This window comes from Pyrgilauda ruficollis, unplaced genomic scaffold (assembly GCF_017590135.1).
Source record: "Pyrgilauda ruficollis isolate IOZ18807 unplaced genomic scaffold, ASM1759013v1 scaffold124, whole genome shotgun sequence".
NCBI lineage: Eukaryota > Metazoa > Chordata > Aves > Passeriformes > Passeridae > Pyrgilauda > Pyrgilauda ruficollis.
In genome coordinates this window covers 472,788-499,862 of record NW_024510766.1, presented here as the reverse complement: position 1 = coordinate 499,862, position 27,075 = coordinate 472,788, and the positions used below count along the sequence as shown (strand labels likewise).

General features: G+C 47.6%; 1 protein-coding gene across 4 annotated transcripts in view; it reads left to right on the top strand.

The window, feature by feature from the left end:
- The first annotated feature begins 806 nt into the window (after positions 1-806).
- The window catches only part of KCTD15 (potassium channel tetramerization domain containing 15), a 43,265-nt gene continuing 16,996 nt past the window's right edge, over positions 807-27,075 (top strand). The window contains exons 1-2 of one of the 4 annotated variants that reach the window (XM_041490550.1): positions 807-1,271; positions 6,900-7,075. In XM_041490550.1, the coding sequence (XP_041346484.1) occupies positions 6,912-7,075 (164 nt within the window). In that variant the 5' untranslated portion in view covers positions 807-1,271; positions 6,900-6,911. The other 3 variants (XM_041490551.1, XM_041490549.1, XM_041490552.1) reach the window with 3 other exon arrangements.

Sequence of the window (27,075 nt, the reverse complement as noted above, 5' to 3'; positions counted from 1 at the left end):
CCGCGGAGCCCCGCGCCATCGCGCCGCGCGCTCTAATTGAAATGGCGCTTTTGGCCGGGGGCGGGCTGCCAGGGCGCTCCGCAATAGCACAATGCATGTCGATAGACGTCATTTGGTTTTAATGGCCTACAGGAAATTTGGCGTTTACAATGCGAGACATTAGCAAAGGGTGAAAGGGAGGGGGAGGCAGGCAGGATGGATGGCTGGGAATAATTGCAGCCCCCCCCGCCCCCGAGGCCCCCCGTCCGCACCTCGGCGGCGCTGGGTGCTGCAGGGAAGGGGGGGTCGAGGCTATTTTTTTATTATTTATTTTTTAACTTCATCTAGTTTATCAACAAGTGCAGAGTGGGTGCTACCCTAATTGTAACAGAGGAGTCAAGAGATGTGAGAAACGTGCCCTGTGTTACTTATTTGGGAGCTGAAAATTTATGCCTAGTTGAAAATGCCTGGGGAAATATTACATCAGACCAAATGACAATGATTAAAATCAGCTTTTTTCCCCCCTTCCCCCCCGCTCTTTTCCTCCTTCTTCTTTTCAGTAAGTCTGTTGAAGGACGTGACAGTGGCCTGATCCTCCCCAACACCGAACCGTTATCCCCCGGCAGGGCCGGGCCGGGCCGGGCCGCGCGGAACTCCGCGGGGCAGCGCAGGGCTCCCGCCCCGGCCGCGCCGCGCGGAGGGGCTCTGCGGGCGGCGGCGCCGGGGGCGCGGGCCGGGGAGCCGGCCGCCTTCCCAGCCTTATTTCATTTTCAAGGGCTGTATTTTATTTTATTCTGGGGGGGTGGGGGATGGGGGAGTAAGATCTGCAGACCTTCACCAAAAGGAGGGAAAAATATCCAATTTTCATCGCAAAATTAGCTAGGGCGAGAGCAAAGGGCTGAGCTAATTGTAGCCTAATCCTCTGCCCTGCAGGCGTTTGCAAAGCCCTGAGCAAGAATTCGCTTTTTTTCCTCCTCTTCTCCCTTCCCTCTGTTATTTAGAGACGGGATTATTGCCTTTCTTCTCATAACAGCCTCGGCAGTTTCATTTAAAGGCTTTTTTTCCCCCCTCTCACACACACACATACACACACACGCACAAAATAAATAGAAAAAGAAGCAGCAAAAACAGGGGAAGAGCGAGGAGACAGAGAAGCTTTAAAAATAATAATAATCACAGCAGGATCTGCGGAGCAAAGATAGTAATAAAAGCAAAAAGCTGAGCCCATCCACACACAGCCCCGGCAGAGCCCAAAGCCAAAGGGGGGCTCGCAGATCTCTTCTGTGCTCAAGGTAAGGACCTCGGCAGCGGCTCCCGCAGCTGCCCGTGCGCCCGCCCGTGCGGGGCCGGAGCGCGCCGTGCCGTGCCGTTCCGTGCCGTGCCGTGCGCGCCGCGCCGTGCCGTGCCTCGCATCGCGCCGCACCGCGCGGTTCGCGCCTGCTCGCGCTCCTTTTTTTTTTTTTTTTTTTTTTTTTTACCCCCCCCCCCCCTTTTTTTTTTTTTTTTTTTTTTTTTTTTTTTTTTTTGGAAAGTGCCTCTTCAAACTCACTCGGCTGCCGGCTCCGGGGAGCAGCGGCGGAGGGGTGTTTTTTTAAAGCTACAGGACCCGTTTGCAGCCGCCCCGCTTTGGTAGCGCCGCGCGTGTGTGTGTGTGTGTGTGCGTGTGTGTGTATGTTTTGTTTTGCTCCGCTCCAGCATGGGCAGCGCCGGCGGAGCCCCGCGGCCCGGGGTGCCCGCGCTCCCGCTGCCCCCCCGGCCCCGGCTCTGAAGACGGCCAAGCCCCAGCGCGGCGGAGGCAGCGCGGCTCGCTCTGCGCTTTCGCATGGTACACGCGGAGCGCGGCCGCGGGCTCGGGCGGGCGGGAGCGCGGGGGTGCGCGGGCCGGGGCGCGGGGGCTGGCGGCGGGGCGGCTCGGCACAAAGGGAAGGCGGGCGACAATGGGGAGCGCCGCGTATGGAAAACACGGGCGGGCTGTGAATGAAACTCTGGCGCCAGTGAGAGTGGAAGGCTTGGTTTGGGGTAGACTTCAAACCACTCTAGGCTATAGTTTGCATTCCTGCTCCTGCATGCGATGTGGCACACTTCTGCAAAATTAATACATTAGCCTGGCTAATGCTCACCACCATTGGCTGCGCGGAAAATGTGCAGGATCGGGGATTCGGGCTTGACTTTTTTTTCTTGCATTCATCTAAGACATCTCCTTTCTTGTTATGTGGGAATAAGTAAAGGACGCCATGTTGTGCCTTTTTTTTTTCTTTTTTTTTTTTTTTTTTTTTTTTTTTTTTTTTGGTTTAATTTTTTCCTTTGGGCATACAGTGTGTTCAAAAGAAAAAGGCAGAAGTTGAGTGACCGGGTGCGTTGCTCGCTGGTGATTTCCCTGACCATCAGTAGGGAAAAGCATTTGGGTGACGTGAAACTTGCACTAAATAGACTGGAGTCTGCCAGAGAGAGGCGGGTTGCGGGGGGGGGGGGAGAGGGGGGGGGAGGAGGAAGGCCCCCCCCAAAAGTTTTGGGCACGATCTCCTCTGTGTCTCGGTGCAGTGTTCAGCAAAGCAACGTGGACATGTGTGCAAATGTTTATGGAGTTTTAATTTTGGAACCACCGAGCCCGAGGCTTGTAGCCCCCCGCCCCGCTTTGTCTTTGGGCTGGGAGCACGGCGGAGGCAAGTTGTCTCGGGGTGGCTCCGGAGGCAGAGCCGGGCGGTCGCCGTCCCTGTGCAGCCAGACAAAGGTAATTGCCCAGTCTGGCTGTGCCCCTCCGGCAGCGCCGGGCGCAGCCCGGGCACGCAGACTGCCCTGCAGCCACGGCAGCGCCCGGGGAACTTGTGGCCCGCAGTGCCGAGGATGGGGCGGTCGGGGGGATGCAGTGGGTGGGTTTACCCCCGGTGGGTCTGCTGGTACAGAAATGAAGGTCCCCGGGGAGGAGGAGCGGCTTCCCCGCGGCTCCGGCAGCCCGGGAGCAGCGGCGGTGCCGGGGGTGCAGCCGGGCCCGGGTGCTGCGGCCCGAGCCGCCCCCAGCCCGGCTCCCCGGGAGAGCAGCTCCATGGCAGGTCCGTAAACCTGCCGTTTTCATTTCACTTCTTAAATGTGCATGAAGGAATTAAACTGCACGAGTGAATAACAGCATTAGTTTCAATTAATTTTTATCCTGGCAACAATAAACTTTAGAAACAAAGCGCTTTTACATCCTTAATTAGTCTTGCTTCCCATCTGTAGTCTTTTAAGTGCCTGCTCCTTGATTTAACTTTGTCCCTCCTTCAGAGCCGCCTCCTTTTTTATTATTTTCCTTTTTTTTTTCGTTCCCCCTTCCAGACTGCTGCCTGTTTCTTTCCTGCAACCTTTCACCTCCCTTGTCCCTATCTGTCTGCTCTGCTCTGTGCAGTTTATTTCTCCTGTATTTTCCCAACATCAACAGCAGTATTGGTTACCATGGCCCCAAGCTATGTGCAGAGGTGGGAAAGCTTCATCCGCCCAAAACTTCTTACACTTTTGAAGTCTTTCTTTTAGTAGGATCTGAAATGTATCATCTAGAGTGTGTATTAAATGAACAGTATTCCTGAAGGCTTTAGAGCAAGAAAGGCAACACCCTGGAAAATTCTGCAGTCTTTCAGCATTCTCTGCCCTAGGGTTATAGCCCTGGGCACGGAGCTGAATGGAGCTCTTACAACTGCCTTCTGTTTACCTTTTATGGTTAAAATAACAGCTTAGCAAAGAAGCAACTTCATGGAGAAACGATTCAGTGAAATCATCTCAAGCTGTAGCAGCATAGCTAGTTTAATCACCCCTAGAGAGCTGAACAACTGTGAGCACAATGGGACACAAAATCATTTTGTGTGTAAATGAGCATGGCATTGTGATTATTTCACTTTGCATGGGCAAATAGTTTTTACAAGCAGTTAGCTTAGGAAGGCAGAAAAAGATAAGCTGGCTCTGAAAGATCTTGGTGTGTAATGTTTGAAAAACTAAATATTCACATAATTTGGGAATCAGGCTCTATTGATTTTGCCTTCAGCAGGTTCCTGTGTTACTTATTAGAGCGGGGTTATTGCCTGTGCCACTAGTTGGGATGCTGTATCCTGTTGTAGGCAACTAAAGAGCAAGGATTATTTTACATGGTTTAATAAATGAAGTTTGTTAGTGTTTCTGCGATATTTACCCTTAAGGTTTTAATTTTCTCATCCATATTAGAAAATATGTGCATAAAGACTTCCACTGGATAAATACATTTAGGATTTTGCTTTGTGCATAAAATAAGTACATTACTCAGTGTGATGAATTTTTGCTGTGTGGTACATTGAGAAGAGGAAGGAGTCATTAGAAATAGGGTTACGGTACCTTAAGAAACAGGGGGTATTTTTTTTGGAGCAGTAGTGCTTAGCCATCGTGCCTCTTGATAATTAGCTCATACAAAAAGGATTGAATTCCACAATTTTAATAAAAATCTGGGATTATTTTTTTAATATGAATCCTCTTCAGCCAGTGTTTTAATTCCCCTTCTCCTCCTCTCCCCCCAAAAGCCAGTGGCCCCCTCAATAAGTATGAAAAGCCATAAAAGTTTGAGAACTGTTTTAGCTTTCCAGTGATTTTCTATAATTAAGTGTTTTTTCAACACATGCTCTAGCTGAGAAATGCCAAAAGCAGAGGATTGTTCAAAAGGTCCCTCCAGTGAATAGTATAAATTAAATATCTACTGTGTGAGTATGGCCTCACTGAGAATCTCAGTCTTTACAGATCAAGGAATTTACTGGTATACTAACATTAAACAAAATCCTAAGATAGCAGCAGTGTTTAAATATGCACAAATAGATTCATATCACTTGATCTTTAGCTATCTGTGCATATTTTAAAATTGATGTCTGTATTTCAAGACAAATGGTTAAATGTAAGACACGTTTACAGAAGACTGGAAGTCCTTTGATTTCATTTGGAAATTGTAACAAGGGGTGCAGATGAGCCCTAATTAGACTCTTGTTTTGTGAAACTGCGTGAGATTTATTTCTGAGGCAGCCCTGTACCGTGCAAGGTCTGTACCTTTATCATCAGTGAACATGGTTGGGGTCTGAACAAAGACAGGGTTGACATTCAGCCTGGATCTTCTGACCCTTTCATTTAAGTGAAAGAGTAGAGACTGAACATGAGTTTACAGTGCTCTTTGGTAAGGAAAAAGCCAGCAACCTTTGTCTGTGTTGGCAGACAGATTAGTAAACACGTTGCTAAAATACTGCAGGTACTTACATACTAAGTTGTTTTTTAAGTTAGTTGTTTTATTTATGCTGTATGACATATTTACTGAAGGTTGGCCACAACCAGCTCTTGTGGGAAACAAGAAAGCAACGTCTTCAGTCATGAAAGGATTCAGTCACTTTCCTTGAAGGTGGTGCTGTAGTGAAAATGTTAATGCCCAATTTTGCATCGGCTGACACAGGAGTCCTAGGACAGAGTTGGCATTTGCTGCATGCTCAGTGCAGCTGTCCATCCAGCCTCTGAAGAGACGAGGATGTGGATTCATAATGGGGTGATGTATTCCTGTGCTGTAGATGCAAGAAATTCTTAGGAGCTAACCGAGATGAAATACAGTAAATGGAGATGTTGTGATGACTTTGTGAAGCTGTTCAGATTTGTTAGGATTTTCAGTCACTTTCTCTATAGCTTGGGAATTATTTTACAAAGAATGTTGCTGATTTATGTTCATCAAGTGGTGTAGTCGGGCATCTTGAGCAAAATACTGCTAAAGGGAAAGGCAAGACCTGCTTTAGATTTGTCAGAAACATTGTCAAAGTAATGTGGGAGAAATAGAAATTCACTTTGCAATGCTGCATGTGAAGTGCTTGTCAGATGTAAGGAAGAGTCTGGGTGCTTGGTAGCATGCTTGAATTACAGAATACCAGGAAAATTAGATTATATTCAGAAATGTCTTCAGCTATAATGTTTTGCATATGTTGCTTTCCTCATAAGGGGGGGAATGGATGTACATTTTCTTAAACTTTTCTAGAAGGGTTTTTTTCTGTTTGACCTGTGTGCCGTCTGCACCGACTGAACTGAAATCAGCTTTGAGACACATTTCGTGGAGAATAAACTGTGCTTTTCTTAAGAAAAGAATTGAGGAATTTGCTTTTGCTAGGTTGTCCTGTTCATTTTTAAGACATTTCAGTATATTTAGCTTTGATTTTGCTGAAAATCTTTTGATTCAATTCAGTAATTTCACTAATTTTCCAGTATTTTTAGGGCAGGAGACATTAGGTGGATTGTGGCATTTATAATTTCACGTGCTAGATTATTCGGTACTTTCTTGTCCTAAAAGCACGAGTCAGTTTATTTATCTTTCTGTTTTCACTGCTTCCAGGTATTAATTGCTTTCAGTTCGAAATCTTATTAGTTGTTTAGGTCTAATATTAAGGCTTAACTGAAAATTATCCATTTATTTCACAATTATTGAAAATAAGCCAGAAAATTGATCTTAGTTGGAAGTGAAATTTACTAGAGGTATAAACTAAATGCCTTAGGTACTGAGGAAGTCACTAATTTAGAGGTGTCTTGTTACTGAGACAAACTTGCAAAAACCCCCTGAATCCCAATTCACAAATTGGTTATTCGTTTGTCAGGGGATATTTCACATCTAACACATAAGCCCACGACCTTTAATTAGAATTTTGCAGTTTGTTTTATGCCCCTTGAGGCTGACACCTTGAAAATTTTTTTCTTGATTTCTTATTGCTAATAAGCATCTTTCTCTTCCCCTGTGGTACTTAGAAGAAAATGATGCAAATACACTTAATTACAGTGGTGGCAATAATTTGTTAGCTGAATATGTGATCAGGCAGATGCAAAAGCGATCTGATTAGATCTGTGATCACGCTGGAAAGAAAGGTAACACACTGCTACATTTAAGAGAAACTGTTCTTTTTGCCTCCCCGCTGCAGGAGGGAAGAAGCATGTCCCGTCTGTCTCTGACACGCTCCCCGGTTTCTCCTCTGGCTGCTCAAGGAATTCCTCTCCCAGCTCAACTCACCAAGTCCAACGCTCCCGTGCACATCGATGTAGGAGGACACATGTACACCAGCAGCCTGGCTACCCTGACCAAGTACCCAGACTCCAGGTGAGACCTTGGCGTTGGCAGCTCGCTGCCTGCCGCTGCTCCCTGCGTGCACCTGTGAGGAGCATTTCAGTGCCAAGTACCATTTGTTATATATTCACTGCTTATGAATAATTCACTTTCTGATTTATACAGTAACTTCACTGGGGTTCTGCAGAAAAAAAGGCCTGTACAATTTATGTATTATTTAGAGAGTCTATTCATTTTCTCTCTCGACATCTTCCGTGCTCTGCTGATACGTTTGAAGCACCTGTTGGTGTGCTGCCCTAGATTATTTCCAGCTGTACCAGGAAACTTGTTTCTTTCAGGTTTGGGGGAAAAATTGGTTTTTTCTTCCTCGAGGAGGAAGAATGGTTCTGCTACTGTGGGACTAACAGATGCTTCTGTTGGCCAGCCAGAATCCTGACCTCAGTGGTAGCTGTGTGCCTCAGCAGTCAGGTCCTCTGGGCAGTGCCTGGCTGACCCACTCCGGCTGCTGCAGCCACAGGCTGGACAAAATTCCTGTGAGTTTCAATGTAGTGCCTTGTGCTGGACAGGTTGGTGACATGTCTGGCAAGATTTATGTAGATCTGGCCAGCATTATCTCAGGATAGACTCCAGATATGCCTAATTAGGAATAGCAGTGGCATGAGGTTGTTGGTGTGTGACATGGGGTCTCTGTTGTCTGCCTGGCCGCCAGTCCTGCAGGTTCTGGGCACTACGGAGGGTGGGGGATCCTGGGCAGCGTGCAAGGCACTGCTCCGTGAGGGGTGAGAGCCACACTGAGAGGTGCCTGATGTGGATTTACAGTCATGGCCACTCAACCAGTGCTGCTTTTTACCCCTGAGGCTGCTCAGGGTGAGCTCCAGAGGCTGTGTCAGTGCAGGGCCAGCGTGCCTGCTGCACTCTTGGCTCCAAAGCAAGCCAAAGCCCAGATTCTGTTGCCACAGGTTTTGCTACCTGCATGGCCAGTATTCCATGAGAGATATTCTTTTTCTTTTTTGGTATGACAACCAGTGTGAAATGCTAGTTTCATCTGAACATTTTTCTTTTAAAAGAACTAAGGGGTTTTGCAGATTTGGCAGGTTCCCAAGAAATAAATGACATTTATGGAGACACCTTGAAATGCCTCTAATATCATAAAGCATATGGCTGGGATTTCATTCCAAGGAAAGGGAGCTGCTGAAATTCTCTATGGAAAAAAGCCTAATTATTAAAATACCTATATTTTGTGGTCGGACCAAAGCAATATGATTTTTTTGGACAGTGTCTGTTTAATAATGTTTTTGTAGTACTACTTTAATCATAGAGAAGAAATCTGTTTAGTGAAGAGAGATTTATAACGGAGAAGCATACAAATGCTTCATGGTATTAAAAAATACAGTGAAGATTCAGCAGTTGTAATAGAGTGACACATCTGTTTCCACATTTTAAAATATTGCTGCTATTTTTAAAATATGCCCCACATCAAGCTTACTTAATAAAAGCTTCAGTTATAGAAGCTTTGGGAGAATATACATAAATTCAGATTTTAAGAGAATACTGTACTGAACCAAAATTCTCTTTTTTCTGTGTGATAAGTAACAAAAGCATATTTCTTCAGATTTTGAAAGCACAAAACTGACCAGAGCTTTCTTGCTGCCTGATGTTTTGCTGTGTACTGTCTTTTGTTTATATTGCTATGTTAATTCATAAGGTTTGAATGCTTTTTCAGCTGCTCAAACTTCAGTTCTCACTGAAGTGAGAGCTTCCAGCATGAAACCTATAGATGACATCATTTTTGTAGCAAAAGATAAACCTTCACCAGCAGCCCAAGTAAGACATACTGCTTGATACATTATGAAACTGGGTGAAGGCTGTATCTTAATTTATTATCTTTTTTTTTTTTTTTCCAATATTGTTGGTTTTTTCTGCAGTGCTGTGTAGTAGACTTGGTTGTGAACCCCTCAATGAGTCTGGCCTGCTGGCATTCCTGGCTGAGGCAAAATACTTGCAGTTATTCCCATGGGGATGGTTGGAGCTCCTGGTGCTGCTTCCCTGCCCTGGTGTGGATCTTCCATATGGCACAGGCTGGCTTTGCTGTGCTGGGGCTGGGAGAGGATTCCCAGGTCTCTCAAGGGGCAGGAGGAGGGAGAAAGCTCTTCTGAGCAAAATATCCAGAAATGATGCCAGGGCACTGCTGGCTTCTGCCAGAGGTGTAACACGTGTGGCCGCACGGAGAGGCACGGGCACACTGCTCCAGCAGAGCTTTCTGGGTTGCTTTGGACAGCGTGTTAAACTCTTGGCTCGAGTGTGAGTTTAAAAGCTTCAAATCCAAGAAATCACACAAATCTGTAGATTGTATTTCAGCAAAAGATATAAGCATATGCTGAAATGCTTTGCTAAATCTTAGCTGCAGTCATGTAAAATAGTTTGTGCTCGCTGAAATTGAAAACTGTGAGAATAAACTTCCTTTTTGTTTGTTTTACAATTTCTGCTTTCTCTGTTGCTTTCTCTGTGCTCCCAGATCCCAAAGAGCTTCCAGCTTGTAGGCTTTTTAGCATGTACAGTACTTGGGTTTTTAAGGACACGTGGATTGTGAGCATGTGTATAAACGGGTGTGCGTACACAGAAACATCACATACTGCTGGGAAAAATAAATCACCCCGTCGCGTTTGAACTTCCTCAGTATTTTGAGGAGGTCCTGAGCAAACTCAGTCCGTGCTGACTTCAGTGAGAGGGAGGAGCTGCCAGCAGCCGGCCGGGTCAGCAGCGCGGGGAGCTGTGCCCCGGTCCTGCCGTGCCTGTGCTGCGGCCGCCTCTGCTGTGACAGCGGTGACAGCTGACAGCGAGCCGCGGCTCTGACAGCAGGGACTGGGCTCTGCCCGGCCCCGGGTGCTCGGCTCTGCTCTGGCAGGGAAGTCTCACTCGGGTTGGTGAATGCTGTTAATGTGAAGCCAGAGGCCAAATCTTGCATTTCAGAGATCCCCGAGTTGTTCCAGAGCAACTTTGACCAAGTCTTTGATGTTGTTTGTATTAGTGCAGCCCTGTGATCAGGGCGTTTGTCCACTGATGAAATTTGCATAAGTAAAGGGTGCCAGATTAGGCATTAAAGGGGGTAGATGCTCTCTTTCCCGGAAATTTTTATGGCCCACATAAATTCTCTTAAGAGGAGAAGACTTGAGCAGGCACAAGTGGTGTGACAAAGGAGGAGAGGGCTCAACAGCCACTGTCAAAGGTGGTTTCTGGACCACTCACTCACCCACTGCTCTTGCACACCTTTCCAGTCGGCTTTTTGGATTAAACCGCATGCAAGAAAAAAAAAACTGGCCTTTCAGAGGGTGAAAGGCAAGGGAAATGAGAAACATAGAAAGAAACTGTGATCAACTACAACATAATGATGGTGGTCTCAGAAATTACCTCACAAATAATATTATTATTCCCACATCCTGTACCTACTTGGGGCCACTTTCCATGCATACCCAAAATTGTCATTAAAGTTGAAAAGCTTTGAAGGTACAAGGAGGTTGATGTTGTCTTACCTGGATCTGAGGCTCAATTTCAGTAGTTTGTTTTCAGCAAATTCTCCTACTTAAACTCTCAATTCTTGTAGTACTGAATTGCAGGTAAAAAAAAAAAAAATCTAAAACAAAAACAAACCAAAAAACTGTTGAATTCTAGTCACCCTTACCATCAGCATCTTTTTTCTATAATAATTGGCTTGGTAAAGAAATTATTCATCTTTGTAGCATTTGCTCTGGAAATTTCATTCCTGTTTTCACCCAGAGGACCTCTAAAACAGCCCCTTCACACGTTGACACTTGAATGTGGATTTATGTGACAGACTGTAAAGGCTGCAAAACCTCTAGCACATCCACAAAGTGAGTTGCAAATTGTATTTATCCAGTGGAGTGAGGCAGTTTTTCCATTTAGAAAACAAACCTGCACCAAAAGTCCAAGCTCCTGAGGTGCAGCCAGGAACACCCAAAGGCATTGCCAGATCCCCCAGTCTCATTCCCACTGAACTCTGGCAGACGTCTCATTGACCTCCAGCAGAAAAGAGGTGGAAGCTCCAAATCCCTGTAGACCACAGCAGGCCCCAGCTTCTTGATTTCCCTGGAAATTTTGATACCACTTTGAATTTAGAAAGCAGAAGAATATTTTTTTTTTGTCAGAAGCCTGTGCTTTTCACAGTCCTGAGCAGTGTTTTTATCTCAGGGAATTGCTGTGAGCTCTCTCTGAGCTGTGCTGCTGTACGAGGCAAATCTATTTACCTTCCGTTCTTGGCTAGTTTGTGTATAACCCTCTGTTCAGGACACTTCCATGTGCTATAAAAGCTTATGTTTTCTGTGGCATTACTTATGGCAAAGGGGAGAGGAATGATTTCTGTGGCAGTGCCACTGTCCAGGTGGGAGCAGTGAGGGTGCAGAGAGCCCAGAGAGCCTCCCCTGAGGGTTTGGGAGCTCTGCTCTGCTCCCAGCCTTTCCCCCTGCCAGGATGGAGCTCCTAAAACCAGAATACACTTTTTATACCCTTTCTAGTTTCTCAGTAAATTTACCATTTATTTATTTATTTATTTTATGGGCCACATAATTTATTTAAACTTAAACTCCATTTAAACTTTCTTTAAATTGAACTTACATTAACATATTTAAACATCAAGAATATACTTGTTAAAATACATGTACAAATATAGAGTGTATATTATATATATTACCCAAATATGCTTAAGAAAACTTAAAGATAACATTACTGACACGGAATAAAAAATTTATCTTGACAAAAATGCAATAAAACACGAAATCTTAAAATGAATAAGAATTAGACCTGACCCTAAATAAACTTAAGAACAATGCAACTTAAGAGAAAATTGCTCTTAATTAACTCAGTGGAATAAGAAAACATAACATTACAATTAAAATAGCAACATGATAAATTTCAGTGGCCAGGGCAGCTGAGCAGTGCAGCCCCTCCTGGTCTCAGCTCTGGGCACTGGGCTCTGCCACCCCGTCTCTGGAGCTGTGCCCTCCAAGGACAGCCAGCACAGGTTTTATTATTTGGTTCAGGAGCTAATGACCTCTCTACAAGACAGTAGTTTTCCAGGCATATCCCTTCCTCACTTTCCTCTAAACCCATGGAATTTTTTGGTCATTTACAAAGGAGTCCCCTAAAGCATGTGTCTGCTCTGAATGTTTCTTGTCAAACACACTGTCATTCTTCTGACCCCCCTCAGACAAGCTTTCCTACCAAGTGACCTGACTCCAGCTGCTCTCTAGGTGTCTTTGGGGTTTAATCCTTTTCCTCCAGCACCTCCATCTCTCTGCTTGCTGGAGCTCAGCACTGACACCTGGGAGCTGCTTCTCCCCCCTCCTCTGCAGCCTGGACTGAGTTCAGGGGAATTCTTTGCTCCAGGTTTGAGGACCCCTCTCTTTTCCCTGATGGAACACGGTTACTGACTCTGTTCAGCTGGATGCAGTGCTTTCACTGCTCAGACACACCTCCTGAGATCTGCTAGGCAGATTTCCCACATCATCCTTTACATGAAGGGCTCTGTACTGGGCCCCGTTCTGCACTTCTTGGGAGGGAGCAGGGCAGTTCTTAATTTGGATATAGTTAGGATATATAATTCTCTGGATTTAGCAGAGCTGAGTGCATCTCATATATCTTGCTCATGTATTCACTGTCAGTCTTACAATAATTTATTTGCTAATTTTCCATCAAATCTGTGTATTATTGAGGTTATTGCCTGAAGACAACGTCCAATTAGCAAATTTTGTCACTTACCCCATGCTGGCAGTTAGGGTGTAAATCAGTGATTAAACAAGGCCTCTGCTCAAGACAGGTTAAGTGGGGTGAAGGCCAGATGTGTTCCTGAGCAGGGAGTGTTGGTGGCTGTGAGAGCACAGCACAGCTGGGGGAGGATCCCCACTGGAGCAGTGTTGGCTCTCTAGGACAGCCCCGTGCTGCTGCAGCCCTGCAGTCCCTTCCATGCTCCCTCAGGTGTCCCCAGGTCTCTCTGTGCCCTGCAGTCCCTTCCATGCTCCCTCAGGTGTCCCCAGGTCTCTCTGTGCCCTGCAGTCCCTTCCATCCTCCCTCAGGTGTCCCCAGGTCTCTCTGTGCCCTGCAGTCCCTTCCATGCTCCCTCAGGTGTCCCCAGGTCTCTCTGTGCCCTGCAGTCCCTTCCATCCTCCCTCAGGTGTCCCCAGGTCTCTCTGTGCCCTGCAGTCCCTTCCATGCTCCCTCAGGTGTCCCCAGGTCTCTGTGCCACTGTCACTCTGTGCTGCTCACCCACGCAGCAGCTGTGCTGTGTCCGGTCCCTCTCCAGTCCCTCCTCACCCCCACAGCCTTTCCAGGCACAGTGAAGGGCACAGGGGCACATTTCAGCCTCTGTGAGGCACCCCTGTCCCCCCAGGCCAGCAGTGCAGTGCCCTGCTTGCGGGGTGACCCTGGCAGTCCCAGCCTGGGAGCCGAAGGCAGCTCCAGAGGCAGGTCCAGCACCCCACGTTCAGCAGAGCTGCAGCACGTGCCTGCATGTCAGCTGCAGCACAGAACTCATTAATTTTAATAGCTATTGTCAACTTAACCCATGCACAGACTTTTAAGCAAAGCACCTGAAGAGGCAGGAGCAAGTATTTGCCCTGCACTTTGGGGATGCTCTGAGGGGCAGGTTCTGCCGTGCCAGCCCAGCGTGGCAGCTCTGCAGCGAGGGGTGAGCCTGCCAGGCTCCCGGGGCTCTGCCCTCTGTCAGGCAGCTGCGTGGATGCTGCAGATGAGAACAAGCAAAGGAGCCAAAACCCAGAGGTTTTGGTTATGTGCAGTGCTTTTTCTGAATTAACATATGAATTCTTACAGAGATTAACATAGCTTTTGGATTCATATCATGCACTTGAGATTCAGAGATAAATCTTTGGAGTTTTTCTTATCTGGTCATCTCTGGTTTCTAAGGGAACTTTGACCAGCAGAACCCGTAAGATAAAAACCCAGAAGAGGGCCTTTCCCCCTTCTCATCCTCTGTTTCCCCCCAGTCTGCCTGTGGATGTTGTACTTATTAAAGCAGGAGCTGGAGCAAGCAAAGGGTCTCCCTTTGCCAGTCTGCTTTAGCAGGGGTGTAAGCTGAACCTGTGTGTCCCCATCTGCAGAGCCAGCTCATTACAGGTGCTACATGGCTAAGGTCACACAAGTCCTGGCAGCTCTGGTAAAGGTGTGAAGTGTTTGTTCCTGCAGGTGTTGTATCCTACAGCACTGTGTGTTGCTGCCTGGACACATCCAGTGCAGCTCCAGGGCACATCCAGCACAGCTCCTGAGCAGGGGGAGCACTGACCAGAGCTGCTACAGGTGCCAGAGGAGGAGTACGTGGCTTGGTCTCTATGGAAAATAAAAATACTCTGTAATAGGGATGTATTTACAGCTGGGAGTGGTGATGTTACGGGTCCTGTCTGTGTCAGTCACTAGCTGGACAAAGCCCTGGATGCAGTGTCTGTCTGAGCCATGCACGAAGCACACTGGCAGAACATTTCCACACGTTCCCTCTGCTGTTGCCCAGCTGGAGCAGTAGCTTTGGTGGTAAAGGAGAATAATCCCTGTAATCCTAATCCTGCATCCCGTTGATTTAGGGAGGTGGGAAGGAAGGAGTTGATATGAAAACTGATTCTTCAGTTCTGTTTGTGTCCAGCTGTCCAGGATCTCCTGCGAGCTGGCCTGTGGGGAGCCAGAGCAGAGCTGAGCTGCCTGCTGTCACAAAGGTGTTTGCTCCTTCCTGGCCTTGGTAGCCACTGCCCTGCCCAGCACAGCCACAGGCTGGGAGCTGCCCAGGGGCTCTGGAGAGGAAAGCAGCCTTAGCCTTTGGCAGTGCAAACCTTACTGCAGTTGGGTGCTGAGATTGGGTCCTGTTGGTGAACAAATTATTTGTGTGTTTACTTGGAAAAGTTGAAGTGTTCAAGAAGACACTGCCTGGCTGGTCTCTGATGAACATTTTTTCAGGAATTATTTTTTCTCTCTACATTTGCAGCCTGGGTTGTGTGGAGGCATAAGTGGGTATTACAGTGACTCGGAAGGGGCAGACTGAGCTCCTTCTGTGGAGGAGCAGATAGCAAATCAACACTTGCATGACTTAGAGAAATACCATGTTGTGGTGCTGTGCCTGGCCCAGGTTGTTCAAAACCCCTCAATCTGAGAGAATTGCACAGTCCTACCCAGGTAGCAGCTTCCTTGCCTCAGCCAGTGCAAAGGGAAGGCAGGCTGTCGTGCAGCTGGTGCAGCCAGGCTGTGGGCAGGAGGGATGGCACTTGTGGCTGCTGAGGGCAGTCCAAAAGATGAACATGTAAATGTGTGTCCAGAGCCCTTGGTGCAAACCCCAGCTGACCTTGCCTTGTTTTCTGCTCTTCCCTCTCATGGTCTGCAATAACAACATGGCTGTAGCTGAGTTACACTTAGCCACATCAGTAATTCCCACCCTTCCTGCTTACAACAGGTTGAAAGCTACTCTGGTTTACTAAAAAAAATAAAAAACCAAAGAGAAGCCAGCAGACAAGGATACCAAAATTTCAACTTTTTTTTTTTTTTTTTCATTTAGCACTCTGTATTTATCTCAGTTTCTTGTTGGTCAACTTTGGTTTGTCATTTCTTTTGTTGCTACTTCTGCTTACCCTGACAGGGCACTTTGGTACCAGCAGCGTAATTTTAAGTATTTTTCAGCAGTCAGTTTCAGGATGGTAAGAGGGAAAGCACTAGCACTGCAGTGTATTTTGAGAGACCACTTCCACAGGATGCTGTGGAAGTAATTGTCTCTTCCTTTTGGTTGCTGCAAGTGGAGGCTCTTTCCTGCTCAGCAGTGTGGTGTTAAGTACAGTAAAGATGCTGTACCATGAAATGCAGCATCTTTGCACTTAAAACAAAGGGGGATCTCCTTTATTGATTGCTGCTTGGTGTGCTGTGCGTGCAGCTCCCTCGTGGCAGCAGAGGAGCTGTGTGAAGAGGCAGGTTCAGCAGCTTTGCACTGGAAATCGTGTCCCCAGGTCAGAGCTCTCCACGGCACCGCTGGAGCTGCCGAGGCGTCACCCCTTCCCAGCTGGCTTTGAACACACTTCACTGCTGTTTGTCTTTTGATTCATAAACTTCTGATTTATAGAGACCCTGCAATGGCAAGTAGACCTAGTCTGCTTAGGGGGATATTTCATGAACTACTTAGGAAGTTTATAAAACAGACTCCCTAGATTATGAAGCAAGGGGGTATCTGTTTTGTAAGGAACATGTTACGAAATGAATTTGTCTCTAGGCCTAACTTAATTATTTTAATGATCCCACTGGTGGTTGTCGTAGGTGTCTTTCTGTGTGCATATTGTGACCTACATGCTTGTGATCATTTGTGAAATCTAAGATTTAAAAATACATTGGACCTTTTTACTTCCTTGCCTCCTTCCACTGAAGTAAGTGGAGGTGGTTTGGATATTGGTGTGTTGGGCCAGATCTCTTTTCCAGTGAAGTCAATGAGAGTTTTACTGTAAGCTTAAATGAAAACAAGCCCTATTGTTGTAGAAAATGAGCCTAATCATAGACCTGGCCAAAATAATCCTTGTCCTCTGTGGAGTGACACCAGGGCTGGAGCTGGTGTGCTGTGTGCTGAGGAGTTCCCAGACCCTGAGCACTGCAGTGCTGCTTCTGCTGCTGCCCACAGTGCTCGGTCTCAAAGACTTGCGAGGGTGTAAAACCAAAAGTCAGGTGAGCACAAGGTGTCCTGCCCTTACAGGTGCATGCACAAACCTCTCCTGGCCTTCCTAAAGATGTGATTCTGCTGGTTTTGAAGGAGTTCCTTTATGTTTGTATCTGTATAACTGAAATTCGAATTAATCTATTCACGGGTTAATGAAATCCTGAAGAACAAAGTGCATATTTAAATAGAAGAAATATGCAGGCATGCAAACACAGGATTCATATGTGAAAGCGGAAGGAAAGCTGGATCTCTGGAGCACAGAGTAACAAGCTGGAGTGGAGGATGCCAGGCAGGAGCTGATGCAGGCTGTGCCCTGTGCTGCTGTTACCCCCATGAACTTTGTTAAGTTTTTGTTATGTGAAATGTAATAAATTAATGAGCATAGCTAGGCCTTGCAGCCTCAACTTGTTCCCTTGTGCTGTCCTGACATTGAATGCACGATCTGATGGCAGGGACAGGTATTGTCAGTCACTCTCATGGCTGCTGTAACTCCACTGATGCAAAATTACACCAGGTGGCTTTTCTAATCTGAACTAACAGCTGGGAGAAGCTGCAGAGCTGGAATTAAACTCCAGAGTTATAAACTCACTTCTCCATGCTCTGTCCACCAAACTGCCTACTCCTTCATCTCAGCTGCTGTGGTTGGCATGTACTTCATTCTTTTGGTGCTTGAAAATGAAATGACATCTGTAAAAACTTTACAGGGGTTTGTTTTTATCTGACTTGTCTCACTTGAAACGCAGCCAGGCAGGCCAGCTCTTAGCTTCACCATGGTGCTTGATTGTGTTCCTTCCTGCCTGTCTGTCAGAGCTGGGCACCAGCACACAGAGGCACAGCAGAGGAATGTGGTGTTCATCTGTACTCTGTTGAATTGGCTCTGCTGCAGTATGGTATGTGTTCAAAGGCCAAAATTGCTGCTTTTTACCTGCTGAGGGTCACGTAAAGCAAAACCTGGGAGAGTTCTGCACGTGGCTGCTGGGAAGTTACTGTGCAGCATTTGCACCTTTCCTCATGGTCAGACTCAAAAGGGTCTCAGAAGGGTCTCAGAAGAGCTGGTGAGCTCTGGAAGCTGGGGTTTGCACCATGAGGCTGAAGCACTGAGGGAAGCCCAGAGCACAGGGCAGGCCCCTGTCTCCCCTCCCTCCTGATGGAGTGCAGCTGCTGCCACTGCTGCAGGTAATCCATTTAGGTCTGGAGACGCTTTGGCAGCAGCAAATCTCTCTTGAGAAAGTGGACAATGAAAACCAGGGACTCTCTTTAACCTCTTTGGTGTCATACTGTGTTAGGCCAGCCATTTGTACCAGTGCAACTTACACCAAAGGCTGCAGCTTTGGCATTTGGGGGACGCAGCCTGAGCTCTGCCCTTGCAAAACACACCTGCAGATCCATGGGCAGATTTGGGTCGTGGAGCTCCATGGGAACCAGTACATGACAGTAGAGAAACTGGGTCCTCTGCTTGTGCCAGGGCTGTCTTGGAGGGAATGAGGGCTGAATTTTGGCCGGTAGTACTTAAGATTGCTGTTGAATGAGGAAAAAAATTCAATTACTGCTTTTTAGTCTTATGGAGGGGGGGATAATAGAGCTTAGAGTTAATACCAGTTTCAAACATATTTCTTCTTTGTTTCACATCCAGTTGTATTCTGTTTGCAGGCATGAGGGTTAAAATGGGGGCCTGCTTCTGCTTCCAATTAAATCAGGGGATGGTTTGGTCTTGACTTCACTGGAACCAGAATCCAACCCATGACCAGAGTATTGTATTTAGGAATGAACTTCTTACAGTCACATAAGACAGTCAGGTTCAGCTTTCAGTAGCTCTTCAGAACTCAACAGTGAACAGTTTACTTATTATTTTAAAAGTTTTTGATAAGCTTAATTTTGTAGGGGAGATGTCCTCTGTGCAGCAGGTGTATGGCTGTCTCCTCCCTGGGTGGGAGTTCCTTCTCTACAGCTCCTGACAGGGGCTCCTTTTTTTGGGAACGTGGCTGTAGGGGTGGGCTCTTCCCAGCAGACATGGTGGTGTGTTGCTTCCTGTCTGTCCCTGCTCTCCAGCTGCAGAAGTGAAAAACCTGCTGGAAATTCCTCTTTGTTTCTGCTCATCTGCCAATGGCTCAGGCTCACCAGCAAAAAATTACACAAATCTTCCTGCTTGGTGTGGCTCTGTGGGCCTTGGGGATTGTTTTCTGTCTTCCCTTTAAAATAGCTTTTCAGCAAGTTGTTCTTGATGTCTTCAGTTTCTTTAAATGAACAGCCAGGAAAAATACATTGGTTACATCTTAATCAAAAGTTAGAATAAACAAGAAAATAAACATTATTTGAAGTGTGATAACAAAGTCTAGATAGAGAGAGCTGGATGCAACTTCCCAAGCACACACATGCCTGGAGAGAAAGAAGCAGTGCCAGTGTCCTGTGAGTTCCTGCAGTGTCTGCTCAGGGCAGGGCTGCTGTGAGCTGTGCTGGAGCTGGGCAGCACCGTACTGCAGCAGCTTTACATTCTGGGACTGGCCAAAATCGCTGTCGTTTTTTGTCCTCCGCTCAGTGGAGTTCACAAGGATGGGCTGCAGGAAAAGCAGATGGAGCAAGAATGTAAGACGGGCTGGGTTATGTCCAAATTATTGTCAACAGCAGGAGAGCTGTACCAGTTTGGTGGAACAAGGAAATGTCCGAGCACAGGGGCAGCTGCTTGTCAGCAGAAAGCTGATTTATCAGTGCCCAGAGAGACTGGAATCATTGCTGTTCCCAGCACTGGGGATGTCCCAGTGCAGCACAGGCCAGTGTGGGCACCCAGGGTCACTGGCTGTCCCTGCTCAGCCCAGGTGATGCAGAGCTGCAGGGGTCTGGGCAGCCTGGCTCTCGGAGCTGTTTCCTGTGAATGTGGAAATAAAGGAGATAATCATAGAAAAACACTGCTCAGCTTTTTGTCTGGGATTAGAAGTGAAGGTCTGAGACTCCAGCGGGTTGGACACGGCAGCTGTGCATGTGAGCAGTGTGTGCCAAAGCCGGTGTGTTGGGTGTCCCCGTTTGTGCTCTCTCAGAGCTTGTGAAGCCCTTGAGTCAGTGGCATCCCTCTTTCTCCTGCTGAAACGTCCTGGTTTCACAGCACCCACACATGCAAAAGATGTGGAGGGCCAGACTCACACCCTGAAAGGGAAATGAGTTCCATTTGAAATTTTCCCTGCCTTCACTGAGTCTCAGTGGGAGTTTCACTCTTGACTTCAACAAGCAGGATTTAGCCCATTTATATTATAATATAACCAGTGTCTGCATGTCCTCAACCTCCCAGCCTGCCCAGCTATACTGGGCTGCTGGTAATGGAAGTAAGTCCAGATTTAGTCAGATTGAAAATCTGAGTGAAATACTGAGTTATCCTCCAGTGGAAGTTGCAGAAGGAAGGAGAGCAGCAAGAGAGTTGGTGTTTGCCCCTGCTCTCACCAGGGCACCATGATAGGGGAAAGGGATGGGTAAAGGAATAGCAAGAACAGACTTGTACAGGCAGGAATGTTTTATTTGAAATTTGTATCTTCTCATGTATTAACAACTTAATTTTCTTGAGTGCCTGCAACTCCCACTGAGTTTGAGCTGCAGTGCAGTTCTTGCAGAATTGGGGCCTTTGGAAAACCTTTGCAAAACTAAGATGCTAGTTTTGAATTTTGGTTTAAATTAAAGAATTTTTGTTCTGAGTCTATTTTCATGACCAATATTTAGTGTAAATTATGCATTGAGAAAACATGAGCGGCCCAGAATCCTCACAGACCTCAAATCAGAGCAGCAGGAGCAGTGGCATAATAGAGGATAAATTTATATTAATGTTTTTAATCTTCCCCAGTTATTTAGGCAGAAGTTCAATTAGAATGAAGTAAAAGGCACAAGGAGAGAAAAAATAGCCAATATATAGCATGTAACAGAATGTTATACTGGAAAAAATCAGTAGCACCAGAAATCCAGCTTACATGCTTCTTTAACTTCAAGTGTAAGTACACCATTTAAAATAGAGAGGAATTCCCAGGTAGGTGAATATTACCTGCAGTGTAGCAGCTTCTGTGCAGGTGCTGGATCTCAGAGTATTTCATTGAAAGAATAATATTCAGCTCCTACCCTGAACACATCCTGTGTTTCGAAGGCTCACATTATTTGGTGACTTTGATTAAAAATATGCACATCAGCCAGGCTGCTGTTGTCACTCTCCCCAGAGTCAGTGCTTGTTAGGAGCAGGGGTGGCAGAGCTGGCCTGTCCTGCACTGCAGTAGCAGCCCCTGCTGGGGCTGGGATGCCCTGGGATGCTCACACCTGATGTGCTCAGAGCCCTGTTCTGGGCATGGTTATCCAGCAGCTCAGCCAGACCAAACCATGGGAATTGGATGCTTAAACATCATAAATCATGGGAGGCTCTTTGTCCCTATCCCTGCTGCCAAAGATGAACAAGCCATGTCAGTGGCAGGTAGGGAACTTGTAAGGAAGAAATGCACATTGTACCTGTATTTGAAAGTTAGGTTTTTTGCCTTGTTGAGCGCAGCAAATGCTTTTCATCACTGATGAGATAAACGGGTGTGGTGGGATGCTGATGTGTGTGTAGCAAAAGGTCTCTGTCCTCTGTGTGTCTGCTTCCCTTACCTGTGGATGTAGGCATGTGCCAAATTAAATTCAAGGATTCGTGATGCAGCAATTAACGTACTAGAAATGTTTGTTTAGTGAAGTATTTTAATAGCTGTTAACACACTAAAATAGACAAACTCTTGAACAAGGCAAATTGGAGTCATCAGCCTGAGGAAGGGCTGTGTCCTGCCCCATTGCTCGTGGCTGAGCAGCACTCTGCTCCTGCTGGTCACCCACAGGGCACGAGGGACACTGGGGATGAGTGACCAGTGCTGATCCCACCAGCAGGTGAAGGGCTTAGGGTTAATACCCCTGTAAACCTGGTGAGAATGAAGAGTTTGTGGCAATCTCAATTCCCTTGTATTTGGTCTGCTCGTGGTGATTGTCTGAGCACTCCTCCTCCTCCTCCCTGTTGGGGTGTGTGGCTGAAGGCTCCAGGGCCAGAGTGGCTCTTCACTACCAAGAGAATTTTTTCATTCAGGAAAAGACACAAACCTCTCTGCCTGGGATTAATGTTTCCACTCCCTTGTCTCACCTGCTAATTTATGTTGAGTTGATACTGTTTCTACAAGTTATGAGATAAGTGTAGTGCATCAAACGATGAGTACACACACATTTCCAGGAAGTTATATATCAAAGTCATCTGCTAAAGTGTCTTAAATCTGTAGATAGGCTATAAACAAAAAGCATCTCTCACCCTTACCATGAATTCTTTGTGGTATTTCAAAAATAATAGGTAATTTCCACTTCAGTGGATTTTATTACCTGTTGCTCCAGCGGACTTTAATTGATAGTAACAGTGAACAGAAAACAGAATTGTCCATGGCTTTGTTTTAACTACAAAATCCATTATATACCTAATTTTACTGTTTTAGTGGTGGCATAGAAAGAAGAAAGAAAATCCTTCCAGAGCTTCCTAAGAATGATTCTGCATGGTAGATTATAGTGTTCTTTATGGATTATTGACTTTTAAAAATACATGTTGATACTATATAGACTAGCTCTGATCTGTAACAAAAATAGATATCATAGCCTGAACAGCAAAATATGAAGTATTAAATGCAGGTAATAGATCCTGCAGTTCCTTCAGGTGCTCAATAGTTAATGAGTGTAATATCCTTCAGAAGCATGGCAAAGTGAGCATATGGCTCAAAAACTCCTGTGGCATTCCAGGATCAGCACTGGGAGGCAGGAACTGGAAGTTACAGGAATTGGAGATGGATAAACATGTTACCTTGTAGTTACCCCCTGGTAGTGAGTTGACCCTGGCTGGACCCCAGGCACCACCAAAGCTGCTCTCTCCCCCCTCCACAGCTGGACAGGGGACAGAAAATATAGTGAAGGTTCATGAGTTAAAGACCAGGAGAGATCACTCAGGAAACACCATCAAAGGCAAAACAGGCTGGAATTAGAGGTATTAATTTGATTTATTTCTAACAAAATCAGAGCAGGATAATGAGAAGTAAAATAAACCCTTCCCCCCCAGCCCCCCTCCTTCCTAGCTCTGTCCCCTCCCGTGGTGGCACAGGGAGACAGGGAATGGGGCTTTTGGTCAGTTCATCCCCCAGAGCTTTCCCTGCTGCCCAGGGAGAGGGGTTCTTCCCCTGCAGTACCGTGGGGTTCCTCCCACAGGGGAGTTCTGCAGGGACTTGTGACCTGCTGCAGCCTGAGTCCCTCCTGGGCACACTGCCTTGCTGAAGGGCAGGGGCTTCCCCAGCCGTGGGGGAGTGTGAGGAGGAGGAGGAGGAGCTGGGGTCAGGGTGGCTCGACGTGGAGTGCTGGGGGACCTGTGTGACACTGGGCTCGATGCCTGCAGTGCGCTTGGGGCTGGAAGCTGGTACCTGATCTGGTACTGCCAGAAGCTCCTTTTGGGGCACCTCTCTGTGCCTTCAGGCCCACGTGGCTGCCTGCATGTCACAGTTTGCAGAGTGGCAGTTCATACCCAAAGTTTAAGACTCAAGCTCTCACACACACAATTTTTCCTCATCACTGTCCAAACAAAAGATGCTTAAAATCCTCCCCAGCCAAAACACCCTGCAAGCCAAGCACACCACCTGCAGCAGCCCAGGGGGTGAAGATGTCTGGGACTGAAGTGGAAACTGCAGGGGTGAAGCCTCACAGGGTTTCTGCAGCACGGGGCAGCCAGGTTGGGTGGGCACTGACCGTGCTGCAGCCCCTGCCTCCCCTCAGTGCTTGCTTCCATCAGCTGCAGAAGGGCTTAAAATCACTGCTCAGAGAGCAGGGAGGAAAGGTGTGCTACAACCATACAACTGGCACACTAACTGTAGCTGAAGTTTTAAACTGAGGCGGATCAGAAGCCCTCCTGCAGCCAGATGTAACTTTCAGCCACGTTCTCACTGCACAAGGCATGAGGGAGCTTGTGTCCTGGCAGTGCCTTCCACCTCTCTCTTAACTAATGCCAGGCCAGAAGGCAGAAGACACCCATCTGCTGGGTTATCCCTGTCCTCCTCTGGCCAGCCCAGCCTGCTTTTCACACAGCCTGGCTGGTTTAAGGCTTTCCCTGGGGAAAGCAGCTGCAGGTGCTTTCCCCATTCTGGTTTGCTTTGCTGGGAACTTCGCACAAACCCAAAGAGTTGTATAGAAATAATGGAAATAGGAAAAACGCTGCTGGGAAGGTCTGACAGCAGTGCCCACTGCCCACTCAGGCTGTGCTGCTGTGGCAGTGCCAGCAGAGAGCTGGCACAGCCCTTGAGAGCCTTTCCACAGTGCCTTCCCAGCAGTGTCTGCCTTGTGACGGGACCAGGAGCAGGCTCCTGACAGACACAGCTATGTGAGCAGCAGTGCCAGACACAGGGTAAGGCCTGTCAAGCACCTCTGCTCCAATTCATGGCATTTTTTCTCTTCCAGGCAGATAACAGTATCTATCCTACCCACCTTGAGCAAATATTTGGGAGATAAGCAGCACTGTTTGTGCTCAGCAGCAGTGACTGGACTCTGCTCACCACCGGGGACACTTGGCTGCTGTGTCCTGCAGGGCAGTTTCAGGTCATGCTCTGTGTCCCACCTCCAAACAGCCCTCTTCTCCCTCTCTGTGGCATTTCCCACAGCCACCTCCTCCTCCTCCAGCTCCACAGCCAGGCCCAGAAGCCAAGTAGAGCTGAGAGCCCCTGAAGCACAGGGAGCCCTGCAGAGATTGCTGTGTGTGCGCTGGGGGCACACGGGGCAGGTTCAGCAGGGAGGACAGCAGGTGCAGCACAGACCCACCACGTCTGCAGGACCCACAGACAGGCATTTCTCTCTTCTTCCCCTGTCCTCCCACAGAATGAGGAGAGAGACACGTTTTAATGACAGTTTGCTGAAATGTGCGTTCCCTGCTGATTTGACATTGGGCAGAAAAAGTGTCTACAAAATCAATTTTTAATAAATGTAAACAACTAAATTATGAATGACAAGAATATCACTGAACAGTTAAATATTAATCATGTAATTACTTAAATTAATACTTTTAGTGCAATATTGTGATAGAGGGTTCTGCTTATGCAGTGCCACTGCGCTGGCCACAGCAGGGCACAGGGGACCACGGGCACAGGGCACAGGGGACCACAGTGGCCCCCAGAGCAGAGGGACCTGGGGCCTTAGGGCCTCATTGTGCCACAGCCCCAGCTCCTGCTTGTCTCACAGGTCCCACAATACTGGGTGCTCTTCTTAAGACCTCTGGAACCAGATTTATTAGGAAAGAACTTGTATTTTCTGTTCAAAATAAAACCGTCAAGAAAATGGCTAAACTGGCCCAAACAAGAAAGCAAACTGCCCCACCCTGAAGTGCAGTGAGACTCCCCAGCAGCCGTGTGTGATGTGCAGACCCCCAGGTGTGCTCAGTGATGGACTTTGGGAAGACCAGAGGCGCTCTGGGGGGAGCTGGGGATGCCAAAAGCCCTGTTTGCTTCTGAAAGGGAGCTGGGAGAGTGCATGAAGGAGGTGGTGTGTCCTGAGCTCTGCTGGGGCTGGACTTACCGCCCTGCAGGGCCCCCTGTGCTCCTGCCTGCCCAGGTGCTGCAGGGAGCCTGCAGGCTGGAGAATCCCTCACCAGGATTGAGGGGGGAGCCGCCTTCTGTGGGTACCTGCAGGCAGCACGGGGCTTCTTTCCTTGCCCAAGAAACTAAGAAAAGAATTTACTGGCACTCTTGTCCTTGTGGGTTGGCTGTCTTTGTTGTTTGTTTTTAATCTAATAAAAGAAGATCTTAATATCGTGGTAAAATCGGTACAAAGCTAGAAACTCGCCCTGTGGCGTTTTGGCGAAACATTATTGAAAATGTAAAAGCCTTTAGCAGAAACAACAAAGGCACAAGGAAACAGTAGGAATGGGATCAACAGGTTCTGTTCTGGCTCTTGGGAGAGGCAGAGAAGTGCACCCAGCCAGGGCCCGAGGTGCCAGGCTGGAGGCTGGACAGCAGCCCCGCGGTGGCTCTGTGGCAGCGGTGGCCGAGGACAGTGGGCAGCACTGCAGAGCAGGGAGCAGGCAGGAGGGAAGAGCACCTTGCTGGGAGGGCAGGAGCAAGCCAGGAGGAAGAAGAAGGGACTGGGAGGATCTGAGCTCTGGGCAGATGGTGTGAGCACGGCAGGACCCGGCCAGGGCAGTGGAGGCAGTGGGAAGACACGCTTGGCATCCTTAGGCTGGCAACTGCTGGAGCTGCTCCTGCCTCAGTCTGCTCCCTGTGTGGGAATTAAATATTGGACACAGATTATACAAGTGCTTCTAAATGAGAAAGTGAAGCATCTCTTGCAGAAAGGTGGGAGTGCTGAAGAAGTGTTCATTGTTCAGACTCGCCCTTTGCTGCAGCCCTTTCTGCCCTGTCTCCCTTTCCCTGTGCCTCCTGAAAATGCTAATTTGTCCACCAGTACAGCGCTGGTTGCCATGACCACTCATAAAAACAGCCATTTTCAGGGTGACTAGTGCCCAGTCTGAGCTGCAGCCGCTCCCCATGACTTTAAACTCACAGCACACGGTGGGTCGCTGGAGGGAGCAGCTTCCTGAGGCTGCCAGCCAGGCTGGTACCTTATTTCTGACTGATCATCAGCGAGTCTGCACCGTGCAAAGCCCTTCCTGTCCCCCTGCTCTTGCTGACTTGCCAGCCCTGACACCCTGAGTGCATTTTGCTCCTGGGTGAGGCATTTCATTCTGGCCACCAGAGACCCATCCACGGAGAGCTTCGTGTCCCGGTGCAGAGCATGGAGCTTCTCCTGGTCACTGTGCTCCTTTCCACAGCCTCACACATGGAGAGGAATCCTGTCAGGAACTGTGCATTGAAGCTGCCCTTTGAGTTCATTTTGCTCTCCCAGCATTGCATTTTCCAGAGGACTTTTCCAGGTATGGTTTGAACTGGCGAGATGGGAGAAGCGGGAGCTCTTTCCACATGCGGCATTACGACATGCTGCAGTGAAGTTGGTTCTTGGAACGTAGCAGCCCCCTAAAATGTCAAATAAATCCTTAAACTATTCATCACTCTGTTTTTGGGGTGGCAGTTAAGTCTTTCAACACTCTGTGAGTTTCTTTCCCCAGCAGTAATTTTGCTGGTGAAGAAATACAGCTCAGGGCACTCCACAAAGTGGAGCCTCAAAATTCATGTTTTGTTTTCATTACCAAAAAAATGCTTTGCTACATTAAAGACTGGCCCATTAAAGTTTTGTACCCTGTCTTCTCTGCACCCTGTCGTTGTTGGCAGACCTTCCCCTGTGCCCGTGAATGGCAGAGCAGCTTTGCTTCTGCAGGCTCCACAGAGAAAGG